This window comes from Nothoprocta perdicaria, unplaced genomic scaffold (assembly GCF_003342845.1).
Source record: "Nothoprocta perdicaria isolate Ctin4 unplaced genomic scaffold, notPer1 scaffold_10, whole genome shotgun sequence".
In the NCBI taxonomy this organism is placed as follows: Eukaryota; Metazoa; Chordata; class Aves; order Tinamiformes; family Tinamidae; genus Nothoprocta; species Nothoprocta perdicaria.
In genome coordinates, this window is record NW_020454094.1 from 955,306 (window position 1) to 980,661 (window position 25,356).

The 25,356-nt window shown below is 46.8% G+C and overlaps 1 protein-coding gene across 1 annotated transcript in view; it reads left to right on the top strand.

Moving 5' to 3' along the window:
* Positions 1-14,231: 14,231 nt before the first annotated feature.
* MEX3C (mex-3 RNA binding family member C) overlaps positions 14,232-25,356 on the top strand; it is a 27,548-nt gene continuing 16,423 nt past the window's right edge. The window contains exon 1 of the mRNA XM_026038951.1: positions 14,232-14,297. Coding sequence (XP_025894736.1) covers positions 14,232-14,297 — 66 coding nt within the window. The remainder of the gene's footprint in view (positions 14,298-25,356) is intronic.

Below are 25,356 nucleotides of genomic sequence, written 5' to 3' on the forward strand. Positions count from 1 at the left end.
AAGCTTAGTGTTATTTTATGCAATATTTATTGAGAGAGGTCCTATACGGCTTGGTGACCTGGGAACCTCCAGTGTTGGGCACTACAGAGGGAGACCAAGGGCATCCTGCAATTCATCTGGGCTCCAGCATCCTCAGTGGTGGCCATGGATCTGCTGGAGGCCACATTCCAACCTGGCCTATGCACTTTAAAGGAAATTCACCAGTTTTTGTTCATTTTTCACAATATTGTAATGAGGCCCTTGCTGGTGTAGAAGGGAATGAAAATTTATGTGCTTACAATCACAGATAGCAAAACTAATATTGAGGAGAACCATGGCTTTTTTGAAGAGAATAGAAAACTTAGAAACTTCCAAGGCTTCAAATAAAAAAAAAGAAAAATCAAAAATGTAAAATATTTCAGCTACAGAGAATGGTTTTTTTCCTCTAAAATGTGATTCTTCAGTGCCAATGTTTTCTGTTGAAAAACTGGAAAAAGATTCGAGCTTGGTCTTCCAAGAAGAGATGTGCAGATGAGAGTGTCCCAAGAGAGAATTTTATGAAGCAGTTTTTCTCTTTCATACAAAGGAGATGACAGTTTGACCAGTTTCAGATCTGTGCGATAGAGGTTCCCATATAATTGCTGCAGGCTAAGGTAAGATTTTCTGCAGAGAAGATTTGCAATGGAGAGTTGAATATGAGTCAAGTACAGTGAAGCACAGTCACTGTACAATCTTATTTACCCACTTGGATCTAGTTTGCACTGGGTTAGTGGACAAGAGAGAAGAATGAAGAAATGAATCTTGAAGTTGTCAGATGAGCTCTCCTTCCAGCAGACTGTGGGCGATGGGGAATAGTTCTGTGTCTGTCTCCTGAGACCTTTTCCAGTAGCCACCAAACAAGTTCATTGCACCTTATTTCTGTTGAGTTCACACATATGAGCCTTTAGGGTCCCTGGATCTTCTCGGTTTCAGCCCAAAGCAGGAGATGACAAGGACTCTTTCTAGTTGTCCCCAATCATAGAGTCACAGAATCATTAAGGTTGGAAGGGACCTCTAGAGACCATCTAGTCCAACCCCCCTGCACACACAGGGTCACCTGGAGCATGTGGCACAGGGTGGCATCCAGGCGGGTTTTGAAGACATCCAGAGAAGGAGACTCCACAACATCTCTGGGCAGCCTGTGCCAGGGCTCTGGCACCCTCACTGTCAAGAAATGTTTCCTTAAGTTCCTGTGGATCTTTTGGTGCTTCAGTTTGGGGCCGTTTGCTCTTGTCCTGTTGCTGGCCACCGCTGAACACAGGCTGGTCCCATCCTCTTCATGTCCTCCAATGAAGCACATAAGTGTCCTGTACAATGAAGCATGATCACCACACGGAAACCCACCTCACAGATCAACACGGCATCATCTACTGATACCTTGGCAGATAATTGAGAGAACCATCTATCTGAAAGGAAGACCAGATTCCACAGCAGCAGGGGCAACCATCACCCACTGCTCTTTGCATCAGGCTTTGGTGATCCACAGATAGAAGGTGCTGCAGAAGTGGAAAATTGAAGCCTCCACAGAAAGTCAGCGGTGTCGAGCTTTATAAATAGTCCCTGATGCAGTGAAACTTGGGAAAACTCTATGAAATTTGAAAGTACATTTATTTTTGTAAGCATGCGGGAAGATGATAAATTATTTCTTTTGATCCTTTCCTCTTCTGTGCTTACAGCTATAAAAAATATGCTAAAGGCTGCTTATTTTTTTTCCCTCTGCATCAATTGGTGAGTGAAAATCCTACAGCACAAAGCAATGTGTTTTGGATAAAAGGAGGTGTTGGAACACTTCTCAGTCCTTAGCAGAACTGGTAGGATTTATTTCAGTGCTTTCCTGCATTAAATAACCTACCCTTAGCCTCTACTTATATTGCCACCAACAATTCCACAAAGTTGCAGCCTTATAGGGGAGAAATTCCTTTCCTTATTAATCTTGTGAGGGGAGGAAGGGATTAAATCTTGATCCTTTGCTTTATTTTTTTGCTTCCAGTCCTCCTTTGCTGCAATCGCCCAGCTTTGGAGCACCCCAAATCCTTGGGCAGCTGCAATCTTGATCCTGAAAGGAAAAAGTGGGAATGACTCCCATAGGACACGCTCTGACGCTGCTGATGGGGTTTCCTGTGTGCCAGGAAGAGATGCGATTTCCCAGGACCTGGGCACTCTTCCCCTAGATAGGAGACATCTGCCTCCTTCCCACAAAGACATTATTATTATTATTATTATTATTATTATTATTATTATTATTATTATTATTATTATTAATAATAATAATAATATTGCTATTATTATTGCTATTACTATTATTATTACATCCTGTTGTGATGCGAGCAGAGCATCAAGAGCAAATCACCACTCTGCTTTCAATGACCAAGCAATGGTCATTGGAAACCAATGCATTTTTGCAAAGGATGTACTGGAGAAAGTTAGTCCCTTCCTCCCCAAGTTGGCCTCCCTCCCCTCCTGCCCCTTGCCCAAGCGGAGGCCACGAGCAACACGAGAGGAGAGCCAGGAAATCCCCTCTTTCCTGGTTATTGAAGAGGAATTTTATTCAGACACCCTCCAAATTAATTTGCTTTTCAGGATGGGCACCAGCTGCATTGGTATTTCATATTAGCAAGCTTCTGCCTGCAGCATATTTTGTTATAAATACGTTACAAGCCTCCAGAAATCAAGGGCGGAAAGGGAAAGTTTATTAGAAAGCCTGAACATCCTTAAGTCCAAGGGGGACTTTGCTATAATTAAAGATGTAGCGAGTAGCTGCGGAGGCTTTAATCAGGTTTGCGACAGGCTCGGGGTGAATTTGCCTCAGTAAAAGGTTATATTTGCTTCATTAAAATCTGGATTCTGGCGCTGTCCTTGATGTGCTCTTGCTCCAGTTTCTTTCATTGGTTCCGTCTTGGAGAGTGACGGAGCGTCGCCCATAAAGAATGCTGAGAACGAGGTGCTTAAATAAGTTACTAATTAAACGGCTCTTCCAAACTCTGTTCTCATTTTTTGGTATAATGAGTGTAAAACCTGAGGAATCTTCAGTCAGTTTGCTTCAGCTGTTGCTGAAGGAACCGGTAGTATTTGGATACGCTCCCTGCTTTTGAGCAATCCTTTAATTACATCACACAGCTAATGCAAAAATACCTCACTTGGTGTTTGTGGGGCCAAGTCGCAGGGAGAGAAAGAGAAGAGACGCTGAGCAGACAGGTTTTGAAGCCCTTTTTCCTCCTGCGGGCAGGTAAAAGTGAGCAAGAACAGCACTTCTGCCTGCCAGGCCAGGAAAATTGCTTGTCCTGGTGCATTTGGAGGGAAAACCACCAATTTGGCTATTTATCCTGATATATAACGATGATAATAATAATAATAACATAGTATAGTAATACAGTGGCTGGCATTTTCCAGGAGGGTCCTGCCACGGGCAGTCCCTTCTTTCCAGAGTGTTCTGCTGAACGGAGACCCGGGATAAGCTGCTGCATTAGACAATATTAGGATAGTTTAGGTCATCTCAAAGGCTGCAAAACAAGTCAGGAATGCTGGGGCGAGAAGAAAACGTTCCCCACAGATCACCCTGCCCTGTCGTCTGCGTTTGCAGAAGTCGCCAGTGAAACCAGATGAAGCTCCAACTGGCCTTTTTGTGGAGAGGAGAAAGAGAGAAGAGGTTTTTACACACAAAAACTTGTGTCTATATGAAAGCAAACATCCCCGTCGAAAAAATCACATTGGCTTTCATGATTGCTCCCTTTTGTCCCTTATCCCAAGCAATTAACTTTGCATTTGTCCATCACAAGCCATTCACCGGTCAGTCTCCCCCAAAGCATTTGGGATGACCACCCTTCCCACCTCATTCTGCACCATCCTATCAAGCCTTTTACCACACGTACATTTTAGCAGCAGTGCCTTTATGTTTGCTGGGGTCCCAAAGAGGAAAAGAACGTCGTCCACCAGCTCCCACTGGAAACGCACCATTTGCTGCTGATTTTCCTCCTCTTTGAGGAATTTGCTGATTTTCCTCCTCTTTGCTGTCTATGGCCAGCCCTTTCCCCCGTTAACGTGCTCGTTACTGGGAGCTCGCCGTGACAAATGTTACCCGGGGTGTCAAAGTACGCTGGGCTAACCGCTCTTAAGGAGTCCATTAGTGCAGCACAGCCACTTTTATCAACCCAAGGGGTTATCTCAGCAAGGAACGAGATCTCATTTCTTTGACAAGAGCTTTTTTCCATAAAACCATTTTGACTGGCACTAATGACGCCAATACGCTTTAATTCTTTATCTCCCGTCACTCTCTCCGTTCTTTGGCCCAGGAATTGGCAGCTGGATAAAAATGCCAGTAGCCACCCTGAGCAGCCCTCCCTGTGCCCCACCGTTCCCCCTACATCCTGGTTCTTCCCTATCATCCTGGGCACCAGCAGATGTTCCCCAGGGCAGAGCCCTCCACCTCCATCCAAGACCAGGCACACAGCTTTGGAAATGCTCTGGAAATTCTCCCACGATATAACCTGTCATCCCAGCTCTTGCGAAACGCAGACAGAAAATGGTTAGTGAAAGCACCTCATTTTCACCTTATTATTCATTCCATCACTAGTAATGGGCCTTTGCCGTCTCCAGGATATTTTCCAAACACATTTAGCAAAAAAACTTCTAGCATCTTTTACCATCCCAATCATTGTCTTCCTTTTTTCCATGATATCAACTCTTATCACCCTCTACATCCAGTTTCTCATTAAAACAGGTCACAATTTCAAATCTTTTCTTATGGGGTTGCTTGATTTCTAGCAGTGACTTTTACGCCACAGCAGGCGCGATCACGTTCGCCCTCGACTTGAGAGCCACGAGTTTTTGGCAAGGCAGCAGATTCTTCTCCTTACAGAACAGCCAGTCTGTTTACTTTCTCCTTTGCGTTTTCGTCCAAGAGAAAGTCATTTATCATTTTCCCCTGCTTTAGGAAACGAGGAGTTTTGAAGCATCAGGTTTTTGTATCGCTGTGTAGAACTAATTTCTCTTGCTTAGCAAGAAACCATTGTCGACAAAGCAAGGTGCTTTACACTCCCTGCTACGTGCCCTCGTGTGCACCAGACCAAGAGTGGTCGCAGCAGCCCCAAAACCATATCATCTATTGCAAAATAAAAGCTCTGCAACCATTAATCATAGAACAAACCCAAAGTGCTACAAGTTAAAGGCTGATAATGTTGCTGACTTCTTTTCAACTTTCTCCTTAATATTTTTGGAACAACCGAACCCACTAACATTGCCTCAGCTGTGAAGGAGTTCACGTGTGTGAATGCTTTGTTCCAAATGCAAAATATGCACAGGTTTTTTGGAGGAGAACTCCAGCTCTTCAGATGTGTTCTCGTCTCAGTTTTGCCGCCAAGTTCTCAGCTCATGCCATGAACTTTCTGCAGCGTGTTTTATATATCTCTGTCTGGTTCTAAGTAGTCACAAAACCCCATCCTCATAACTGCAAGCACGTGCCTCACTAAGGAAAAGTCTGAGGAAAATCTAAGCTTCAGACACAGTGCCAACTTCATCACACTTTTGCGCTTGCTGAGCCTGTGACTGGTGCTGAGGCATCAAAAGAGAAGTGACCAGGTATGAATTGTCCAAAAGTCCTTCTTTAAGATACTTGGACATGTATGAAATGTGTAAAGCAGGATTCCTAAATGAACCTGTTGAAATTTTGCCATTTGTGCCTCTTGTCACTAATATTAAAAAAAAAAAAATGTGGTCACCAGCACTCTGATAGTCAAGGCTCATATCAAGCCCCAGAATAAACACTGCAATGAGCAGGTAGCCAACACATATGTGAATTTTTCAGTGCTGAATATCTGTGTAGATTAACAGGAGAGGGACCTAAGTCCTCAGTGCACAGCCCTGGGCAAGTTCTAAAGACAGGACATCATCTATAGGCAGGAACTCCTTCGTCATGCTCAAAGCCAAGGAAACTGGATGTGACAAGTGTCCCTAGACAGCTTAACACAACCACAATGAAGTGTTTGAAGGAGATGTGGCATCAAGGCAGTTACTTTATTAAAAAGAGCTTTTTTGTCCCTGTTGTTGGCTCAAGGGCAGCCCCATGCACACTGTGTTGGGTACACTGCCTGAGCGCTGCAGCTCACACAATTTATAGCCCATACTACAAATTAAAATATGACACAACTTCGATAAAGGCTGCTTTAGGAGTGTCAAGTTCTTTCCATGGTGCTCTGGTGATAGATTTGCACATGATTTCACAGTCAATAAAAAACATATAACTCCTTAGATTTCTGTCCGTGTTGGTTGTAAAATAGTTACGTAAATCTATCAACTGAAACACAGGCAGTCTGGAAAGAACATAGCATATCAAACATTTATCCAGGTGGAGTTCAGTTAACATAAGTGAAATTCTACCTGGTGGCTCCACTTTTCCAACTGCAGAAGGGACCTGCAAAGCCAGGGCTGCTCCCACCACCGCAATGCGACGCACACTGATGCTTGCTGTAAACCCCACGTGATGATTTTGGGGAGACTTGAGTGGATTGGGCGCCCTGAGGGTCACCCTGTAAATGACTGGCTCATTTTCAGATCAGGAATTAACAGTGTCTGATGTTTCCAGCACTCTCCTGATAATCTGCATCCATTTCAAAGGCATTCAAGAATCCCTAGGAGAACAATTGTGTCCAACATATGCAGATCAAATCATGTCCCAGTCTCGGTGTTTTTCTATGTCTTGCTGAAGGTTGCTGGCATTTATTTAGTTTTTTTAGCTTGACACACAGGGCAGTGAGCCCAGAACCTCTATCTGTAGCCCTAATGCAAGGTCCCCAGTGACACCAGAAGGTGGTCTCCATCCAAAGGAGAACAGGGACATTTGAGGTCCCACGTTTCGTCCTTCAGCTTCACCAGCGAAGCTCACATCCAAAGCGTTTCTCCTTAGCTACTCTGGGTGAACAAAGGGGAGCCATAGCAGGAGTTAGGAAAACTAAAAAGGAAGGATTAGATCCTTAATAGTAAACTGAGATTAAGTGGGAAGAAAGAATTACTTAGGTGGAAGCCTGTTGGGACTTGTTCCTCATCACTCACTTCACACTAGCTACACGATTTTAACCCACTGAGCTCTGCAGAACAGTGTGCTAGTACTTCTAACTCAATCACAGATGAATTAATTCACTTTATTACAGAATATCATTAGAAGATTAGACTGGAAATTGCATTTTCATTGACTTGGGAGGAAGGATTCAGGCTTCTCAAGCTTTGGTTCAGGATTTAAGTAATGTGTGTACTTCTCCACTTACAGACTATTTTATTAAACTCTCGAGAAGAGGCAAGCTGAAAAGATCACCTGCAATGATTCATGCCTCCAGTTGGTGATGGGAACTAGGTGGCTCTGATCTCCACCCGGTCTCCACCATGGTAGAACTGTCACCACCACTGGCTACGCAGCCAGAGCAACGTTACAGCAGGCCAGTAGGAAGCAATAATCATAAGAAATGAAGAACGTTCGATTAGAAAAATGACAATGAGGAATCGTGGAGATGAAGCTGAGGCAAAGTGCCATATAAAACCAAACCCAACCAAGCATAAGAATTAGGGATTCTACAGCACGTGCAGTCTTTAGGCTTTACTGACTCAAATGGGAAGCCAGAAAACACATCCCAAAATCTCCAAAATGAGAAACAATACTTGATTATTTAGGAATGCCAAGCTCTCTGGTGCTCGACTCATGATTTTGCTGATGATGTTTCTATTACCGCCTTTCGTTGACTGAAGTCAACAACAAGAAGTTGTATTTTTTCAAGGCAGTCCACCAGGGTTTTCCTGAGCCTTTTTTTGACAGCGTGTTGAACCCATTAGCCACCGGGAAACAAAGGAGATTGAGTGTTTCAGGGAGTCCAGCAGCTTACAGAGCACAGGAACTCATGGGGGCTTCCTTCAAGAAAATCTAAGGAGCCGTGGTGTGGTAGACCAGGTCATGGAGGGATTGGACACGTCCACTTTGGCACACATTGACACAAATGTGAATTTTAACACAGTTTCCAATGCAGGCACCAGATCAGCCCCTGGTCACGTTTCTCTATGACTATCACCCCGATCACAAGGACTGGGCCACGGAGAGAGGCTGAACCGCTGGACAAGGGACCTCTCCTGGCTCTCCTGCGCTGGGCCTAAGTATTGGCAAATATTTGGATATTTTTCGCAGAATTTGCTCCAGCCACTTTTTTTGCATCCCTTTTTTTTTTTTTTTTTTGCTTCCATATATATTTTTTTAGGAAGAGAATTTTTCCCAAGCATATTTATTGTCCCAGGAGGTTTCAGGCAATAAGTGTCAGAGAGAAGCCGTTGAGAACTGCACTTTCAGGCTACAAGCTCCAACTGCTTGCCATGGAGACCTGCTTCTAAACCCAAAGCAAGCCCATGTAGAAGCATAGTGTGATACTGTGCCACACAGGGTTATACTTATTTAAAGTATCTTAAGCGCCTTTAAGATCACATAGCTGTAAAACAGCTAACAGGGAATTTTATTCACTGAAATTATTTGATACTTAAAATTTCAGGAAAAGAGAAAAAAACTAATTGGTGTTCGCTGTAAATTATTTGCTCTGTCCCACTATGTTATAGTACTATAAAATGCATCTAATAAAGCAGTGGCATCCGGAAACTCCTTCCTGTACCGACACCTTTTCTCTTTTAAAGTGGAAATCTTTGCAGGCTGAAAGAGAATATTTTATTTCTCCTGCAGGGGAGGAACACAACGGAGCTAATGAAGCCTTCTTCCCCACAAATCTCCTAAGCATCAAGTGGAACCATGGTACAAAGATGGGAAAAAAAGGGTTTCCAATAGGTGCTTTGAGGGCAAATCTGCTGGCAAAGACACACTGGGGTTTTAAATTGGATTTCTGCCCATGTGAAGCAGGAAGAGTGTGTGAATTAAATCAAATAAGGAGATGTCTCCCTGACACTCCTCATGCTGCGGGTAAACGCTTTTGCTCTTTGCCTCGGGTTCCACATGGTTGAAAGGTGAGATGTTCTTCACCACCAAGACCAGAGTAGGAGAAGGGATGCCCAGGGACAGGTTTATTGCTGGTCCTGGACAGGCAGCAGGCCCGAAGCCCATCAGTCCCATAGAGGGTCATGACACCATCCAGGTGTGTGTTCACCCCATGCACTGACCTGCATGAACGTCCTCCCCAGCGGTACTTTCCCACCGCCTGCATCGAGCTGAAGCTCGATGTTCTCCAGGTTCCCTTCCTGCAAAGAGAGCAACAAATGTAGAGAGGGGAGCAAAACTGGTAAGAGGGAGTCTAATTTTCTCTCTGCAGACAAAATGCAGAATTATGAGACCCTGAAGAGCATCCTGTCAATAGTATTGCATGGGCAGGAGGCTAAATGACCTGGTCAAGTGGAGGTGAAGGCAGTTGCGTAACAGCACTTGATCAATAAAGAGTTGACCAGCAACGGCTTGCTTTGCAGGACACCTAGGACTGTCCTTCATGATGCACCATGGAGGCTGCTTGGTCACCAGAGCTGCATCTGCCTCAGATGCGAGAAGCCAGAGGTGTCCCACGTCCCCGAGCTGGATGAGGCCATGGAGAGCAGAACCGAAAGGGGAAGGGAAACACGTTACAGAGAACAGGAACCATGACACTCAGCAATGAGAGCGGGAGGAGGGGAGGACATTGGTGGAGACACTTGATATGGAAGTGGTTGACTTCTCCAAAGCAGGCAGGGGACTTCTGATCTCCTCTTCTGCTCCCTGGTACATCCTTGTGCCACGTACTTTTGGGTGCCCTTGTGTACAAGAGGACAGAGCTGGTGGTCCTAAGCAGCACCAGAAAGACAAACTTACTGAAACTTCTAGAAAAAAAATAAGTTATATGGGAAGACTAGTTAATTATCTCACAAATCCTTGGCACCTTTGGTGAGAAGCACTTGAGCGAGCAGGTGTAGCTTCAGATGACCTTCTACAGTGCGCCAAGGTTATTCTGTGTGCTTGAAGAGGCCTCAAGAGCCTTCGCTGGGGACGTGAGCGGTGACACGGAGCTGGCGAGCACCTCACCCGTGGCACCGGAGTCTGTCTTCCTGCAAAAATGCAGTGTTCTCCACGTGCAATACTCATCCCAAGGCTTCACAGAGGTTTTGGCAGCAGTTACGCCAGGTCCATGCAGTACCTGCTCATAGCCAGCCCGTGTGCTGGCTTGAGCCATCCACAGGAATCTGGATTTACTCTGAATGGCTTTTCCAGCTGTGCGACGTGATTTATGGGGCAGATTTAGGCACGTGAGCCCAGTTTGAAGGCTGGCGGGGTTTAACACACTGGGCAGAGGCTGGTCACGCTGGGCAATGGCTCCAGTTATGTTTAACAACTAGCACAGAAATGCCAGAATTTTTGTAAATAGTTTTGGCTTGGGTGCTGAATCAAACTGTGGCTGGAGAAGGTAGATAGAGAGCAGGTACAAAGGCAGTGGGAGATGCTCTCCTGGCATCTTCCAGATGGTGACAGAGCATGCGGGAGCATGCAAAAATCACGTTTCTTTGTCCAAAATCCATACTGAGCTTTACAGGTTGAAGTGTCCCTGTATACAGCTCAGATTGCAGTAGAATTAAAAGCTCTTCCAAAAAAGAAGAAGGGTTTGCATCATGCCGCTTTTTACAGCCGTGATTTGGAAAGGGGTAAAAGACTGGTCTTATTTCCAAGAGGACAAATATGGTAAAACTAAACTTAAAACTTTTGCTTATTGGTAATTAGATGGGGCTTGGGGTCTTTTTTGAGGATGAAAATGTACTGAAATGTATTGCCCTGAAAAAGTTCTTACAGAGGAAGTTGGATGTTCCGCACTCAGTGTTGCTGAAGCCCTTCTGCAGAGAAGATGATAGATAGCACCATGATCACAGCAGTCTCGCCCAGCTGAGCTTGGCAAATCCACCTCAGAGAGGTGCCCAAACACCAGGGGGAGGAATTAATTTCCCAGGAGAAKCATTTAAGACTTAAAACTTGTTGAGAAAGGCGTTCTTGGCTTTGTGCTCTGCAGAGTGTCAGTCATTATGCCAGCAAATTAGAAGTACATCCATCCACTTTGGAAGGGCTTCAGCAACACCATGTTGACTTGATTGACTTTCCCCATTGGCAGCTCTTGGGCAGAAGTTGTGATTCTTCCATTTGAAGAACACCTGGACCCACACTGCCAAAGACTGACCTTTCCCACAGGGTCTCCAGTCAGCTCAAAGTGCCACATTTAGGTCTCATCATCTCCAGGACCCCAGTTAAGAGCAATTTGGCTTACGATMCCCAAAACAGAGGACTATCACTATCATCGGTCTCTTCTGAGACCTGGAGAGGGCAACCAAAATCCTCCTTCAACACCAACAGCTTCATCCTGTAAAATAAATACATGCCCCGTTATAGTTGGCAAAGGTCAAGGACTTCATTTTCTTCTCTTCTTTCATCTGATATATGGGGAAAACGGCAAATCGCTGGCTGAAGCAGGGGTCAAAGATGAGAACRGGGAGCTTTTCCCGTCAAAACTCTGCCCACGGAGAGGGGGATGTCGGTGTCACGTCTCGAGGCTGCTGTGATGACTCAGTGCCTTCGAGCCGAGCAGGGACGTTTGAAAACATTTGTTTTCCGCTTGCCAATGTAGCCGCAGTTAAAGCACAACATGGGACCATACTGGGTTTATTGAGATCCTGCCAGGAGCCTGGCAGGTTTCTCACAAAATTTTATCTAGCGAGTGGGCAGATGTCATTAAAAAAAAAAAATAAAATAAAATAAAAATAAAAGGAAATAAAAGAAATAAAAGACTTCAGGGGCTGGATATCATTGTGCAAAGCCTGTTTTCTCAGCTCTTGGGCTCTCAGCATGTCTACAACGTCTCTCGAAAGGTCCCAGCTTCAGAAGAAACAGTTTTAGAGCTCGGATTCCCAAAAGAGTGAGGGAGAAAACAGATATCAYAGTCCATACCAGCTCAGATGTGGTTGTGTTTCAGTCAGGAACTGCCACCTTACACCCAGGTACACACCGGTGTCACCAACCCCTCTGTCAGCTGGAGATGCTTGGAGAACTTTGGGACCCCTCAGCCTCAGAGACGTTCAGAGGAAGATTCTGAAGACTCTGAGGATCAGCACCAGGAGACCACCACTGCCCAGACCCACATGTCCAGCAGGAGGACCTCACTGCCAAAGCCCTCCACCATCCAATAGCAGCAATGTGAGAGCAAAACTGATGTCCATCACCCACCGCCTTGCAGGTCTGAACATCTCCTGGCACTAATGAATCCTGATCTGTTCCAAATCATGATCCTTTCCTAGATCACAGCTATGCAATTTGAGGGAAAACATATGTCTGCTGACTGTTTTCCACCTTTTATACGTGCTATTTATCACCGTGAGCTCACTCCTGTGCCCTCCGATGCTATAGTGAAATAGCTTCTCGCTTCACTCCTTGCTAAGCTTTAGCATAAGCACACATTAAGGTGTTGTGTGTGCAAAGCCCTGAGCTGGTAGTGCCCAGCGGGAATCAAGTCCTTCTTCCATTTATACGGCAAGAGTGGAATTTGCCACCCTCTTCCAGGAGCCTGGAAAAGATTACCTGGGAATGGGGCATTTTTGATTAGTACTCCCCAAAAACACATTATTTTCTGCAGCACCACAGCCAGACTGGGCTCCAACTCTGCCCAATCTCCACTTGCTTGCAAGAAAACCTCTATATTCCCACCAGTTTGGGTCACCAGCACTTGTATTTTAGAGACAGGAGGGGGCAAAACTCACATGGGAGGCACTTCCCTTTAGTTGCTCCATGAACACTTGGCTTTTCTTGATGCTTTCCGGAGCTTTTTCCAGCAGCGAGTTTGGAAGCAGGAGAGGGCTATGAACATAAACTGTGGGCTGAGCATAGCGTGSCCAAAAGACAGAGGCCAAAAACAAAATAACTTGAGGGCAAGGCTGCTAGCCACGCAGAGCATTCTTCATTTCACATCTGAAAATAAGGTGTGTTCAAATAAGGCGTTTTAAGCCCAACTACAGCAAATAAAATGGGGTTGAGGCTACACTTGGCAGAGCCCTGCAAAGATGTCAGGAATAGAATATGTGCAACTTTTTTTTTTTTTTTTAGCATATTCGTGCTTTATATTAAATCCATCTTTTCTTCATTCAGTTATCTTTAGCTGTTACATCAGAGCATCTCTTCTTGCACGCAGAGCTAGGGCTGGGGCTATAAAGAGGCAATGGCAGGACAGCAGGAGGACTATTTTATTGCTCACGTGTTTTCTAACTCAGTTAACATGGCAGAAGCTACAATTAATTCCATTTACTAGTAAAGGAGAGGTAACAGGTAAGTTAYAAGAACACAGTTGAGCACAAAAAGCGTGACTGGGGCTATCTTTAATGATGGGCTGTGTCCTGCAGCTCGTCCTTGTCCCCACGGGACCCAACAGCCAAGAGCCCAGCACCGAGGTGACTTCAGGGCTCCATCAGGTCTTCCTGGTGACACCTCACRCAAGGAAACATAAAAGAAAACAAAAGAAAACAAATCAAAACAAAATAAAATCTTACCTTGAAAACCAATGTTTTCAGTGGAAAAACCTACCTGAAAACTCTATTTCCCATTTTAAAAGTTTTCCAGCCAAAAATGCCACCCCCTTTCCTGCAGCCTCCGGCAGAACCTCTTCATTCTTTCCTCGTCCTCTGCAGCTGATCCATTTTAAGCGAAACACTTCAGCGACTAACATGTTAGAAGCAGAAGGGCTTTCTATTTCAATTATTCCTTTTTTTATTTATGCTTGTCACCCGCACTTTCATACCAGATGTCTCTGTTTGGGACCGTCTCTATCGATTGCTGTCACAGGACTGAAAATAAGCAAAGCGCCTAATAAGTAAAAAGCCGATTTCAACAAATTGCTGCATTTCCCCCTTCTTCGGCGCATTCTCCCCGTTGTTTTGGCTGCTCGGGGGACGAGGGGGAGGCGAGTGTGATTCTCCGCAGCTTTCCTGCTAAACTGGAAATTTCGTTGTTATCTTCAAGTCCAGCTTTTCTAGAAGAGGAAGGAGCGCGGCGGCCTAATCCCCTCACGGGCCCTGCCTGGCCCAGCAAAGCTGTGCCTCGTCCTGCCGCCAGCTCCTGCCCAAGCCAGGCCACGGGCCTTTGAAGATTATATTTATGTATCTGCAGGCACAAAACAGGGAAAAAAAGCACCAGCATGTCCAAATTGGCATTATTTTTTTCCACCACTTCAAAGYAGGAATTGGGGAAGATCGAGATGGAGGAGACCTACCAAGGTCTTAACCAAGACCTACCAAGGCTTAACCCAATTCCGAACGAGACGGTGACACCCTGCCCTGAGCCTGCTGCTTCCCCTAAGCATTAGGTGAGATGCCAGCAAACATTTATTGAATTTTCCAGTTTATTGAAACATTACTAATATCTTGAGCTGACACACTCTGGGACGGAGGACTTTACAGCCATCAGTGAGGCAAGGACCTTCTTCTGCTTGTTGGTACCACACATGCCATCCTGGCACAGAATTTATTRTATTTTTATTGCCTATATTCTTACTGTTTCTAGAGAAAAGCATTTAAAAGCAGATACTACCTGAACTAGACATTTTACAAGAGAATTTGCTTATAGACTGTACTCCACTACTGTGTATTTCTGGTGGTTTCCACTGTATTCCTTAGAGCAAGAAAAGCCCAAATCAGACAAAAGCAGTTAAAAAAGCTACCTACGCTATCCCAGTAGTTTCAGCAATGCTAGTTAATTATTTAGGGCTAYACGTTTGCTGCGGAATATATAGTCAGGCCGGCCCCATCTCCCCGTTGTCTCCTCCCCAGGGACATCTGTTCGCACCAGTTGCCACTTGCTTTTGCAAAACAATTTCACAACACTGCTGCTGTGTTTTCCAAGCTCTGCGTGCGCTGAGCGTGGCCAACTGCTCGAAACCGWTTCAGGAGGGGAAATGAGCAATGAGGAGCCCGTATGGAAAAAGAACAGCAGCCTCTGATCCTATAAATCGGAGCGGTTACCCCCCATCGGGAGCTCTCCTGCTGGAAGCAGCATCTTGAGTGGGAGGCGAATGGCCCCGTCCTCTTCTCTTCTTCCCAGCGCACCTGGATCTTAAGAGGGAAGATATCAAATATCAAGAAGGTATCAAGGTTTCCTGATAGCCCCATGGAGAAACACGAAGGGAGGGAGATAGTGGAACAGAAAATGGGCGTTTTTTGAAAATAAAGCATGTTGTGGCTTACTCATGAATGATGCTCTTATTAATAGTTTGCATATTCATGCAGCAGCACAAGTCCTGCACATTCACAAATGCAAGGCAAGAACCCAGTATCTCATTTTAGAACAAGAGAAAAAYGTGTATGGGCTTGGGTCTTCCCAAGAAGAGGGCTAAGGAATGTTCCACTTTCCTGCCCCAGAGAGCCTCCTGAAGGGGATTTTCTTTGGTTTGGCTCAGTTTTGTTCGAGCAATCCTGTTTGAATCTCCTTTTATATCTTCACAGCCACATGCTCTATTTCTTCCTGCAGAGAGTTCACCTAATAAAAAAAAAATCACATTTCCAATCAAGGTAATATATTCTTTTGTGTCATTTTGGGGGCAAGGATCGAGCTTTAATTATCTTTTGAAAAAAAGCAGGTTGATTTGTGTGTCCGCCACATGCAAGGTCCTCAGTTTACAGTGGGATTCACCTCCCAAAGCGTTTCAYGCAGAGGACAGATGCGCGAGCATCTGCTTATCACAGACTGCGCAGCCATTTCCCTCCCTTGCACCTACACCCACAAACATCCCGCTTGCATGGACATTTTTATCATCTTTTTCCTACACGCCAATTAAGGATCACTGCAGCCCACTGTTATCAGCCTGCCTCAGGACAACCACTGATGAGCAGTCCCAGACTAAGGTCCTCACCTCCCCACTGGGCAGGTAAATGCACTCCCAAAGTTCTCATTTTTTATTTTCTACTCATTGTTTCCTGCTTTGAGGCCGACACACACCATCTACTCGCACGTGGCTGTCACTGGACCAGGTACCAAGTATTCCCACCTCTCTTGGCCACCACTTGGAAAGCAAACGCCAAGAGAGAAGCTTTTCAGCACATGGATCAGCAGGAACTTCCCATGCYCACTGCTCCATCCAACTTTGATTTCCCACTTGCTTCCCATAAGAAAAAAGGTAATGGATCCTATCTGCTCATAAGCATTGCTCCAGGCCACAAGACTTTTGAAGGGGGAAAAAAAAAAAAAAAAAAAGGGAATGTCCAAATCTATGTCTTTTGCTGATAAAGATTTACAACCCCCCCTTTTTTTTTTCAGATGTAGCTTGGAAAATGAGGATGTTGAAGCTTGCTATAAAGCTGCAAATTTCTGTAACGCTGCAGCCTGTTTAACTCTAGCATCTTGTGCTGGCTGAGTGTAACCATCCGTCAACACGGCGAAGTCTGATTGATGGTAATGGGCTGCGCTGACACGCACGAGTGGGAGGGAAGGGAGAATTTTGTGCCATCGCTGTGTCAAGTTGATTTAACTTTTCGAGCCATCTGTAACTGTAAAAACAAGATGCCACATCCATAAACGAAGCCGGCAGATGGTGGATATGGGATGGCAAGCATCCCGCAGGGACACAGGGTGCGATGGCTTCCCTTGGCATCAGCCTCCCCAGAGCCGAGCAGATGCCTTCAAAAAGCGAGGCTCCTTGGCACCTGTGCTCATGCTCTCATGTCACCACTTATATTAACCTAACAAGCCAAAAATACCGACTGCCTTGGCGTGGGGGGCTTGCCTGGATTCCTCCTTCGCTTGGATGTTTCCCTGTGACTCGCAGGACAACCCTTCTCCTCTTCGTCCATCTTCTGGCCTCCTGGTCCTTCCRTTGCCACCTCAGATTGCATGGGCACAGCCTCGGGGTTATTAAACAGCCCTGGGACAGGTCTCAAAATGACCAATRTCTCCCTCTCTCTTCATTAATACAGCTATGAGGGCTCTCACATTGCCCAAGAACTGACGTGTCCAGGGCTGGCTGGCATGGGAGGCTGCTCCTGCTCTCTCCAGCTGCTTATAAAAATGTCCTTTTTCCTTGCAGAAGAAGCTGGACTCTTACTAATAATAATGAGATTATTAAGGGTCACAGGCAAGTAAGAAGAGGAGATGAAAGGGGAAAATCCACTGGAGTACACACCCGTGAGCAGAAAGTTGGAGCAAGGTGCGAGGAAAGGGAAGAGGCGGATGGAAAACATCCAGGAATATTTCCTGGATGTTTCCTGGAAGTTCAGAGGGAGGAAGGCAGCCAAGTTYCTGATATTAAGGAGAAATTCTACCCAAATCACTTCATTACCTTAAAAATCCCAAGGCACTACATAGTCCAAATGCAAGTGCTGGGTGCAGAAATTTGTTTTTAAGCATAAAAGAGAGAAAAGAAAAGAAATAAAAGGAAGCAAGCAGCTGCAACTCATCCTTCATCCCAGGGGTTGGSGCATGAATGCATATATCGAGTTTCCCGAGCTTTGCAGGAAGAATCGTGAGCATTGGCCAGGCTGAGCAGGCCCGGAGGGGATGGGAAGCAGAGGGCCGGCAAGGATGGTGGCACCATGGTGCGGGGGGCAGCTCCTCACCCGTGGCTCTGTCACCCTCACAGTGAAGAAGTTCCTCCTCACCTGGAGATGGAACCTCCTGTGTTTCAGCTTATGCCCATTACCCCTTGTCCTATCGCTGGCCACCAATGAAAACAGCTTGTCCCCTTCCTCCCTGCATTATCCCTTCCTGAACTTGTACATGTTAATCATATCCCCTCTCAGCCTTCTCTTCTCCAGAGAAAACAGGCCCAGCTCACTCAGCCTCTCCTCATCTGCTGCCCGGCCGCAAGCCGGGCTGCTTGTCTTCACATCACACACCTGAAATACAGGAGCTCGCGGCTCCTCTTCGGACATGCTGGGGGAAATTCCTGGCTTTCTGGAGCCAGGGTGGTCTGTTCTCCATGTATGCTTCCAGCAGCAATGGATGGAAGGAATATTTCCTGGATGGAAGGAATATTTCCATTTTATAGCCCCCTTAAAGCCCCCTCCTTCTACAACGAGATCATCATGAGCCTGGCCTGGGCACTGGGACAGGATTATACGGAATTACATGGGCACAGGCTGTAGCTGGCAGAGCTCTCGCACAGATGGGACAAAACTGTTGACTCTGCCCTGATCCAGTGGCTCCTGTTTTCAGGAACGGCAGCAAACTTCTGCTCCCCAGCGGGCCGGCAGTGYGTGGGCTCCTTATCTCCACAGGCAGCCTGTGATGGGCTACGGGAAGSAGAAAGCAGCCAAAAGTCCCCTTTAACTCGGGGAAAACTTCTTCCTGACCCTGAATCTTGTTTCAGACTGATCCAGGCCCGCTGAGCAGAACACAACACTTAAAAAATGGGCATTTCAAGATGACACCCATGAGCCTGCTGCCCTGCCAATGGTATCAACACCTCCACGAGTAGATGTCAGCTCCAGACCATGGCCATGTCCCACCTTCCACTGCGACCAGTCTCCGATGCCTTCAGGGAGCAGCACAGCCTGGCATCAAATTCATAAACAAAACCCCAAAAACAGGCACTCATTGTGCACTGAGGGGAAAACGCCCTTCCTGACCCTTGCCGGTTACTGCCTGAAGCCCAAAATATCACCATCGATCGCAGTAACTGTCGAGCCAGATGATGCGAACGGTCTCCTCTGACCTCAGAAATCTATTAAATGTATTAGGTACCAGCTGTTTCCATGCCGGGTGATGTCAAGATAACATCACTGCCCCGGTCACTTGGATGGCTACGAGATTTGAGTGTCTCTGCCCAAATCCCAGCTCCGGGATGCTCAGCAGTCTGCAGGTAACAAAAGGTTTTCTCTTCCTCCCATGCTGGCAATGCTCTCTCAGGCCACACCAGCCCGCAAAAAGGGTGTTTTTATCACCAAAAACGTGGTTAAATATATTTTGTAGGATGGTATCTGCTAAATTGCCTATATGATAGACTAAAACTAAGCTCAGGATCAATTAGGCTCCCTCTAAACCTGTTCTTACTGCCAGGATGTGTTAGTCCTGTGCGGTCTGCACCAACGTTGGTGGCAGCATTGCCAACCAAATGCTTAAAACAGGAGCAATCACCGCATATAGTGCTGATCTAAAACCCTGTCTGAGCAGTTTTCTGCAAATAATGGGGTTTCATTCAACACAGAAAGGGTCTGCTTTCTGAAGCTGCGTTCATTATCTTCATTAAAGCCATTTGAACAAAACCTAGAGGATTTTGACTGAAAAAAAACCACAGGCTTTTCCTCTCTCTCTTTTTTTTTTTTTTTAATCCAGAATTGTTCTGGAAKTTGATTGAAATGTTACTGAAGAAAGGTAAATATTTGTGTCTCCTCAAAATTTCTCTGTAAAAGAGACAATTTCTCAGCAGGAAAAACACGTATGTAGTCAAGCACGGTCCAACTTATCTTTCCTTTCCTCTAATTTCTATAGCACCATCCTGAAGCACTATACAGATATGTGTTATGTGTCCAGGGCAATATTATTCATTTCTTTTTTTACATGCTACTCCTCTCCATAGAACCCAGTATCCATACTACTTTTTTTAGAAATACCCGCATTTGCAAGCTTTCAAAAACGCTCACCGTTTGCTACGTCTCACCGTGTAAAACCCCTCGCTGTCCAGCACAGGACAGGAAACGATGCCGCGTGACGGATATGACACATGAGATGAATAATTAACCTTGAGAACTCAGACACCTCATCGGCTGATATTAGTTTGCATATAAATAGCTCTATAGGCAAAAAAAAGCAGGGATCCATTGCTTAAAAAAACCCTCAGAATCTCCCCACAGCAGCAACACGTTACGAATCCCCCTGCGAAGTCCAAGGCAGGCTCTGCAGTTTATATAATCTCTATTATTTGTTTTGCTCTTTCAGCGCAGTTCTGGTGCCTCAGCCTCGCAGGAGGATATCAGCAAGCTGGAGGCTACGATGACCTGACACTGTTTCAGCTATTTCTTTGCTAAAAGAAACCATCTGCCCACAGGCCCGTTCCCCGTCTGCACTCGCTGGGAAGCTACCTTGGATGCTGGGCATGTAAGTGGGCACGTCAGGATGGAAGATTTGGCTTCGGTGGGATTGGTCTGGATTTCAGCCGGGGAATTTTTATCCGAGTTACTYGTCAGCAGCTCCTCAGGTACCTGCTACCTTGGTCTTGGTGTCACAGATGTAGAAGTCAAGCTGAGTTTTCCTCCAAAGAGCTCTTAACCAAAYGGGCTCTAAGAAGTCAATATCCTTCAAATTGCCCTTCTTCTGGAAGAAGTAAATCAGAGCAGTTTTCTCATCCTATGGAAAAGCAGACCTTCAGAGCTCCTTCGCTCTGTAAAGGAGCAGAAAGCTGAAGGTGAAACAGCTCCTGAGCCTTYGCTGCTGCACACGTTGGTGCCCCCAGGTCCCTGGGAGCAGCATCCAAGGCCCAGGTTTTCCAGGGTGCTCCTGGCTTTCCTCCCACGCTGGCTCCTGCATGGAGAGGCTTCTCCAAGGCCGCTGAAAACACATGTACACAACCCACACAAACACATTTACGGCCGGCCATGCGTGACCACGGCTCAGGGCCCTCACCCACTGACGGGGTCCTGGTGCCGGGGGACAGTTGGGGTTGTGCGGTGTCTGGTTGGGTTATTGGGGTGCCTCCAGGTGCTATTTTGAGTTCCTCCATGTTTTCCCTGGAGAAGATTGAGAGGGGATCTGGTCAACATGTATAAATACCTGAGGGGAGAACATACGGAGGAAGGGGCCAAGCTCTTCTCAGKGGTGGCCAGTGCCAGGACAMGGGGCAGTGGGTGCCAGTTGCAGCGCAGGCAGCTCCATGTGSCCGTGAGGAAGAGCTTGTTTGGKGTGAGGGTGCCCAGCCCTGGCCCAGGCTGCCCAGGGAGGCTGCGGAGGCTCCTGCTCTGCAGATCTGCCAACCCGCCGGGATGTGACCGGGTGCCCCGAGCTCCGGGTGTCCCTGCGGGAGCAGGAGGTGGGATTAGATGATCTCCAGAGGTCCCTTCCAATCTCAGTGGTTCTGTGATTATTGACTAATAGTGATGGGCAAACCTGGCTGAAACTGTGGACTCCTTAACGGAGCTCAAAGGCAGAAGGAACTTCCAGGCCATCTAAACACCGAATTGCWTCCAGTTACCATGGCTGTAACCTAGTAATTTGTGTATAAATATATCTCCCAGAAAAACATCCACTCTTCATTTCAAGTCATCAAGAGATGAGGAATCTGTCATTACCCTTTGTAGTTTAGTTTCATACTTAACCCTCTTCATAATATTTTTGGAAATGTTACCAAAAAGAAAAAAACACCCTGATTTCGATTCCAGCCTTAGAGGGCTTCATGAACTGTGACCAAAGAGCATGAAGTAGCAATGATTGTCATTTACTCTGGTTAACAACAAATATTTCAAATCCCAACATATTATATCTGTATTTAATGTACAATTGTGGTCTGATTCCGCTTTCTCTAAAGCAAAACAACAGTTTCCTGCCGTGAACTGGAGCAGATGATGGATCCCAAGGAGGACGAGGGAAAAAGGCAATGGGGGGAAGCAGCTGAACAGGTTTCTCTGGCTACCACGAACTTGGGGCCCCCAGAAACACTCGCCAGGCCCTGGCGTTGCATGAATACCTGCGATTTTATTTCAGGCATTAACATGTCTGGACGACGCAGAGATCAGCACATCATGGGAAAAATCCCACCACACACAAGTAGCCTCTGCTCTCCACGCTTTCCCCAGGGAAGTCGCTGTCCTGTCTTGCCCTGCTGGTCCCCCCGCTCTGTTGGACACCTCCCAGGCACCTGCAGGGAGAGCGTGAAAAACGTGCACTCCAGAAAACCCCTGGAAAAAGGTCCCTCCAGACGTCCTTACTTTCAGCAAGTCAGTGCACCAAGCTGTAGGAAGGCACAGTCCTTTGATGCTCCAAGATCTGCAGCTCGGATAAGGCTGAAAAGCCAATTTTTTCTGTTCACATGTATTTGAAAGGAGCTGACCTTCCTATCCCCTCTCTGAGAAAAACGTAAGAAAAAAAAGGGGAAAAAAAAAAAGCACATTTCACCATCTATAACTTCCTTTTCTCACACAGCTTTTTCTTTCCCTATAGAGTGTAGAYCCTAAAGATCAAAAGGACTTCTTCAAACTATTCCCAATTACTGTTCTGCTTCATAAGTAATTGTTTACAAAGGCAAACTGATTAAATTTGGAGTCACTTTGAGCTGTCAGCGCCCGTAACGGAGGATTTCATGTAAGGTAGAACAGGGATTCCTGGTTCCAGCATCAGCACAAGGGCCTGCAGGTCGTGCAAGGCCAGGTGCCTTTGCAAATCCCGTAATCCCACGCTTGTGAATGCCTGCAGCCTCAATAAGGCAGATGTACAGTGCAATATTGAGCGTTTCCCTCTAAACCAGGGGGGTTTCCAAAGCTGCCTGAACACATTCACAATATTAGGAATATGGTGTTTTCAGTTGTCCTGGTTTTCGCTTGTTGCCGTGAGTAAGGGAGTAGCTTCGGGGCCCAGCAAAGGCTGCAGGGGCATGGAACACATACGCTATCTAAATAGTGTATTTGGTTTATTTGCTGCTGCAAAATTGGAAATAATCCCCCCTAAACAGCACGACAGGAGTGTCCACAGAGTGACCTGTAGGCCAGATGCAAGCGAATGCTGCAAAACACCCCAAATCAACAYGTAATGAATCATGAAACAGGAACTCGAGGGGGATTTATTAAGGGTGAGGGGTGGCATTTCTCAACCATCCCTGCCACCATGTCCCCCATGTCATAAAGGCCCAGCTGAGCCCTTCATTACATCGGATTTTATTAACACAGAGCAAAAGCAGTCGTGGTGCAAAAGCCACTGTCAGCCACTATCCATAGGCTGGACAATATTCTTCCCTGGAGTTATTCCATCTGCATTTGCTCTTCCTCAGTCTCATTTTCCATCTATATTAAAGCATGTGGACCTCTCCTTCTTCTTATCCTAATTAACAACACTTAATGTATGGATTGTCCYAAGCCAACTATATCGGCCTATTATAGGCACTTTCACCATGCCACGTGTATAATTCCAGTAATTTACACTTGGAAATAATGATGTTCATAGGAAAAAAAGGTTRCTGGAGCCTTTAAAACTATTGGGAAACTTTGGTAATCAGTGACAGTTTTGAAACCTGAAGGCTAAGAACAGTGTTGAGAAAGTCATCACCGAGGCTTTCTATAAGCTAATGGAGTAAACTTTGATAGGGAGAGTAAAAACTCTTACTGCATTGAGGCTTTTATCACTGTTACCTCTGATCACAGGGATATTATTGATGTTATTAGCCTGCATTGCTCAAAAAAATTCCTAAAAAGCCCTTTTTTTGACTTGAAAACAGCCTCCAGTGACTTAATATTGGCATTTATTTAATTTTTAAAAATATTTTCTACAAGTGACTATAGAGACTATTGTGCCCTTTTGTCTATTTACTAGCTAAAGTGAGTAACCAAAGGCCACCGATGCTCAGAGCTCAGTAAGGACATTGTGTTGCTGCTGCYGCCCCCTGAAATGATCCCTGAAATCCAGCTCCATGCAAAGGGTGAGCAAAGCAGGGAAGGGCTTTTCCTCAGGGACAGCCTCCGAGGACAAGGCAATTTGGACCTGGTCTCCCTGTGAATGGAGACCATCAGGGTGACGATTAAAATCCCTGGGAATTTTTGTGATGCGGACAAGTGGCCGCTGACAGCAGCACGTGCTGGGCACCTCTGTGCGTGTCTGGACCGCTTCTCCTCCGCTTCGGCCCTACTCTCCTTCCCAAAATCTTTGAGGCCTTTGCAGCCTTTTCATCCCACCTAAAAAACTTTCCATCCCACCTAAAAACCTCACTTTTCTCTCACCTCTTCCTCCTGTCTGGCAACTCACGGCTGCCTGCTATTCAAGCCCCTTAGATTTTCCTCGAGGGCAGTTTGCTGTGTAATGTCTTTAAGGACCAGCTATCAGCTCAAATTCTTGCTCTGGCTCCCATTAGCCCCTTTTTCAGTCATTTCCATGTGATTTCCACTTTGCAGCCCATTGCAGAGGACCAGGTCAGCCCCAAGACTTCCCCTTCGACACTGCCCACTGCCCMCCCTGGTGCTCCCCATCGTTTCTCCTTAAGCATCAACAAGTCAATCCTCATTTTCTGCTTCTTCATGAAAATGCGATCACGTTTTCAAGCAAGATTCATGTTTGGTCTGGAGTTCCCAAATATTTGTAACTTGAATCTACACACACTTAAGATCTACGAGTGACATTTGATAGCTCTAACTTGCAGTTCCTGTATCAATCTAGCTCTTAAACGGGAGGAAAACAGGGCATCTATCAAAGATATCTTTTTTTTAATCTTTTTTTTTTTTYCCCAGATTTGTTCACATTTCACCAGCRAACTGAAGCCCGCTGGCAACAGAGCTGCTTTTCTTAGCGTTCTTGCACAGATCCTCCGCAAGTCCCGCAGGCTCCAAGGGCCAGAGGCTGAAAACTGCTATTGTGGTGTGATAAGAGGCCGGATAAAAGCTCATTCTTCCCGCGCCCGCGGAGAAAACCCCTTGCTCTCCGGCGGCTCCCGACAAGGAGAGCACAGGAAAACAAGCCCTGTGTGGCCACGGCCGAGCCCCTCGCTGTGGGACAGGCGTCCCGAGCCCCTCGGAGGTGGCACTAGGGTCATCGGCTCCCCACAGCTTCGGGAAGCGCCGGGGCACAACCGGGAAGGGAGAGGGGCCACCAACTTGGGGGGACCTGCAAGACCCCCCTCGGCCTTGGTGTCCCCAAGGAGCAGCCCAGGGGAGGCCTCTGTCCCCGTGGGAGGTCACTGGGACCACGGGGATGTCCCCAGTGTGCCCTAAGGGAGGTTGGAGTGTCCTTGGGGATGGGGCTGTCCCCTTGGGGAGGCCGCTGTGCCCTCGAGGAGGCTGGCGTGTCCTCAGGGATGGGGCTGTCCCCTTGGGGAGGCCGCTGTGCCCTCGAGGAGGCTGGCGTGTCCTCAGCAATGGGGCTGTCCCCTTGGGGAGGCCGCTGTGCCCTCGAGGAGGCTGGCGTGCTGTCAGGGATGGGGCTGTCCCCTTGGGGAGGCTGCTGTGACTGCAGACAGGCCACCAAGTCTCAAGGAGAGAGGTGGCTGTCCCCTCATGGAGACCACTGTGCCCCTAGGGACTCGACAGCCCCCCTGGAGGGTCCGATGTGGCCTGAGGGGGGCAAAACGGCCCTGCGGGGGGCCGCTATCCCCCGGGAGGAGCAGGAATGCCCTCAGAGAGGCCAGGCCCCCCGCACGCCYCGACGGACCTGCCCGTCTCCCCGGGGAGGCCCCGGAGCCCAGAGCGGGGCGGGGCGGGGCGGGC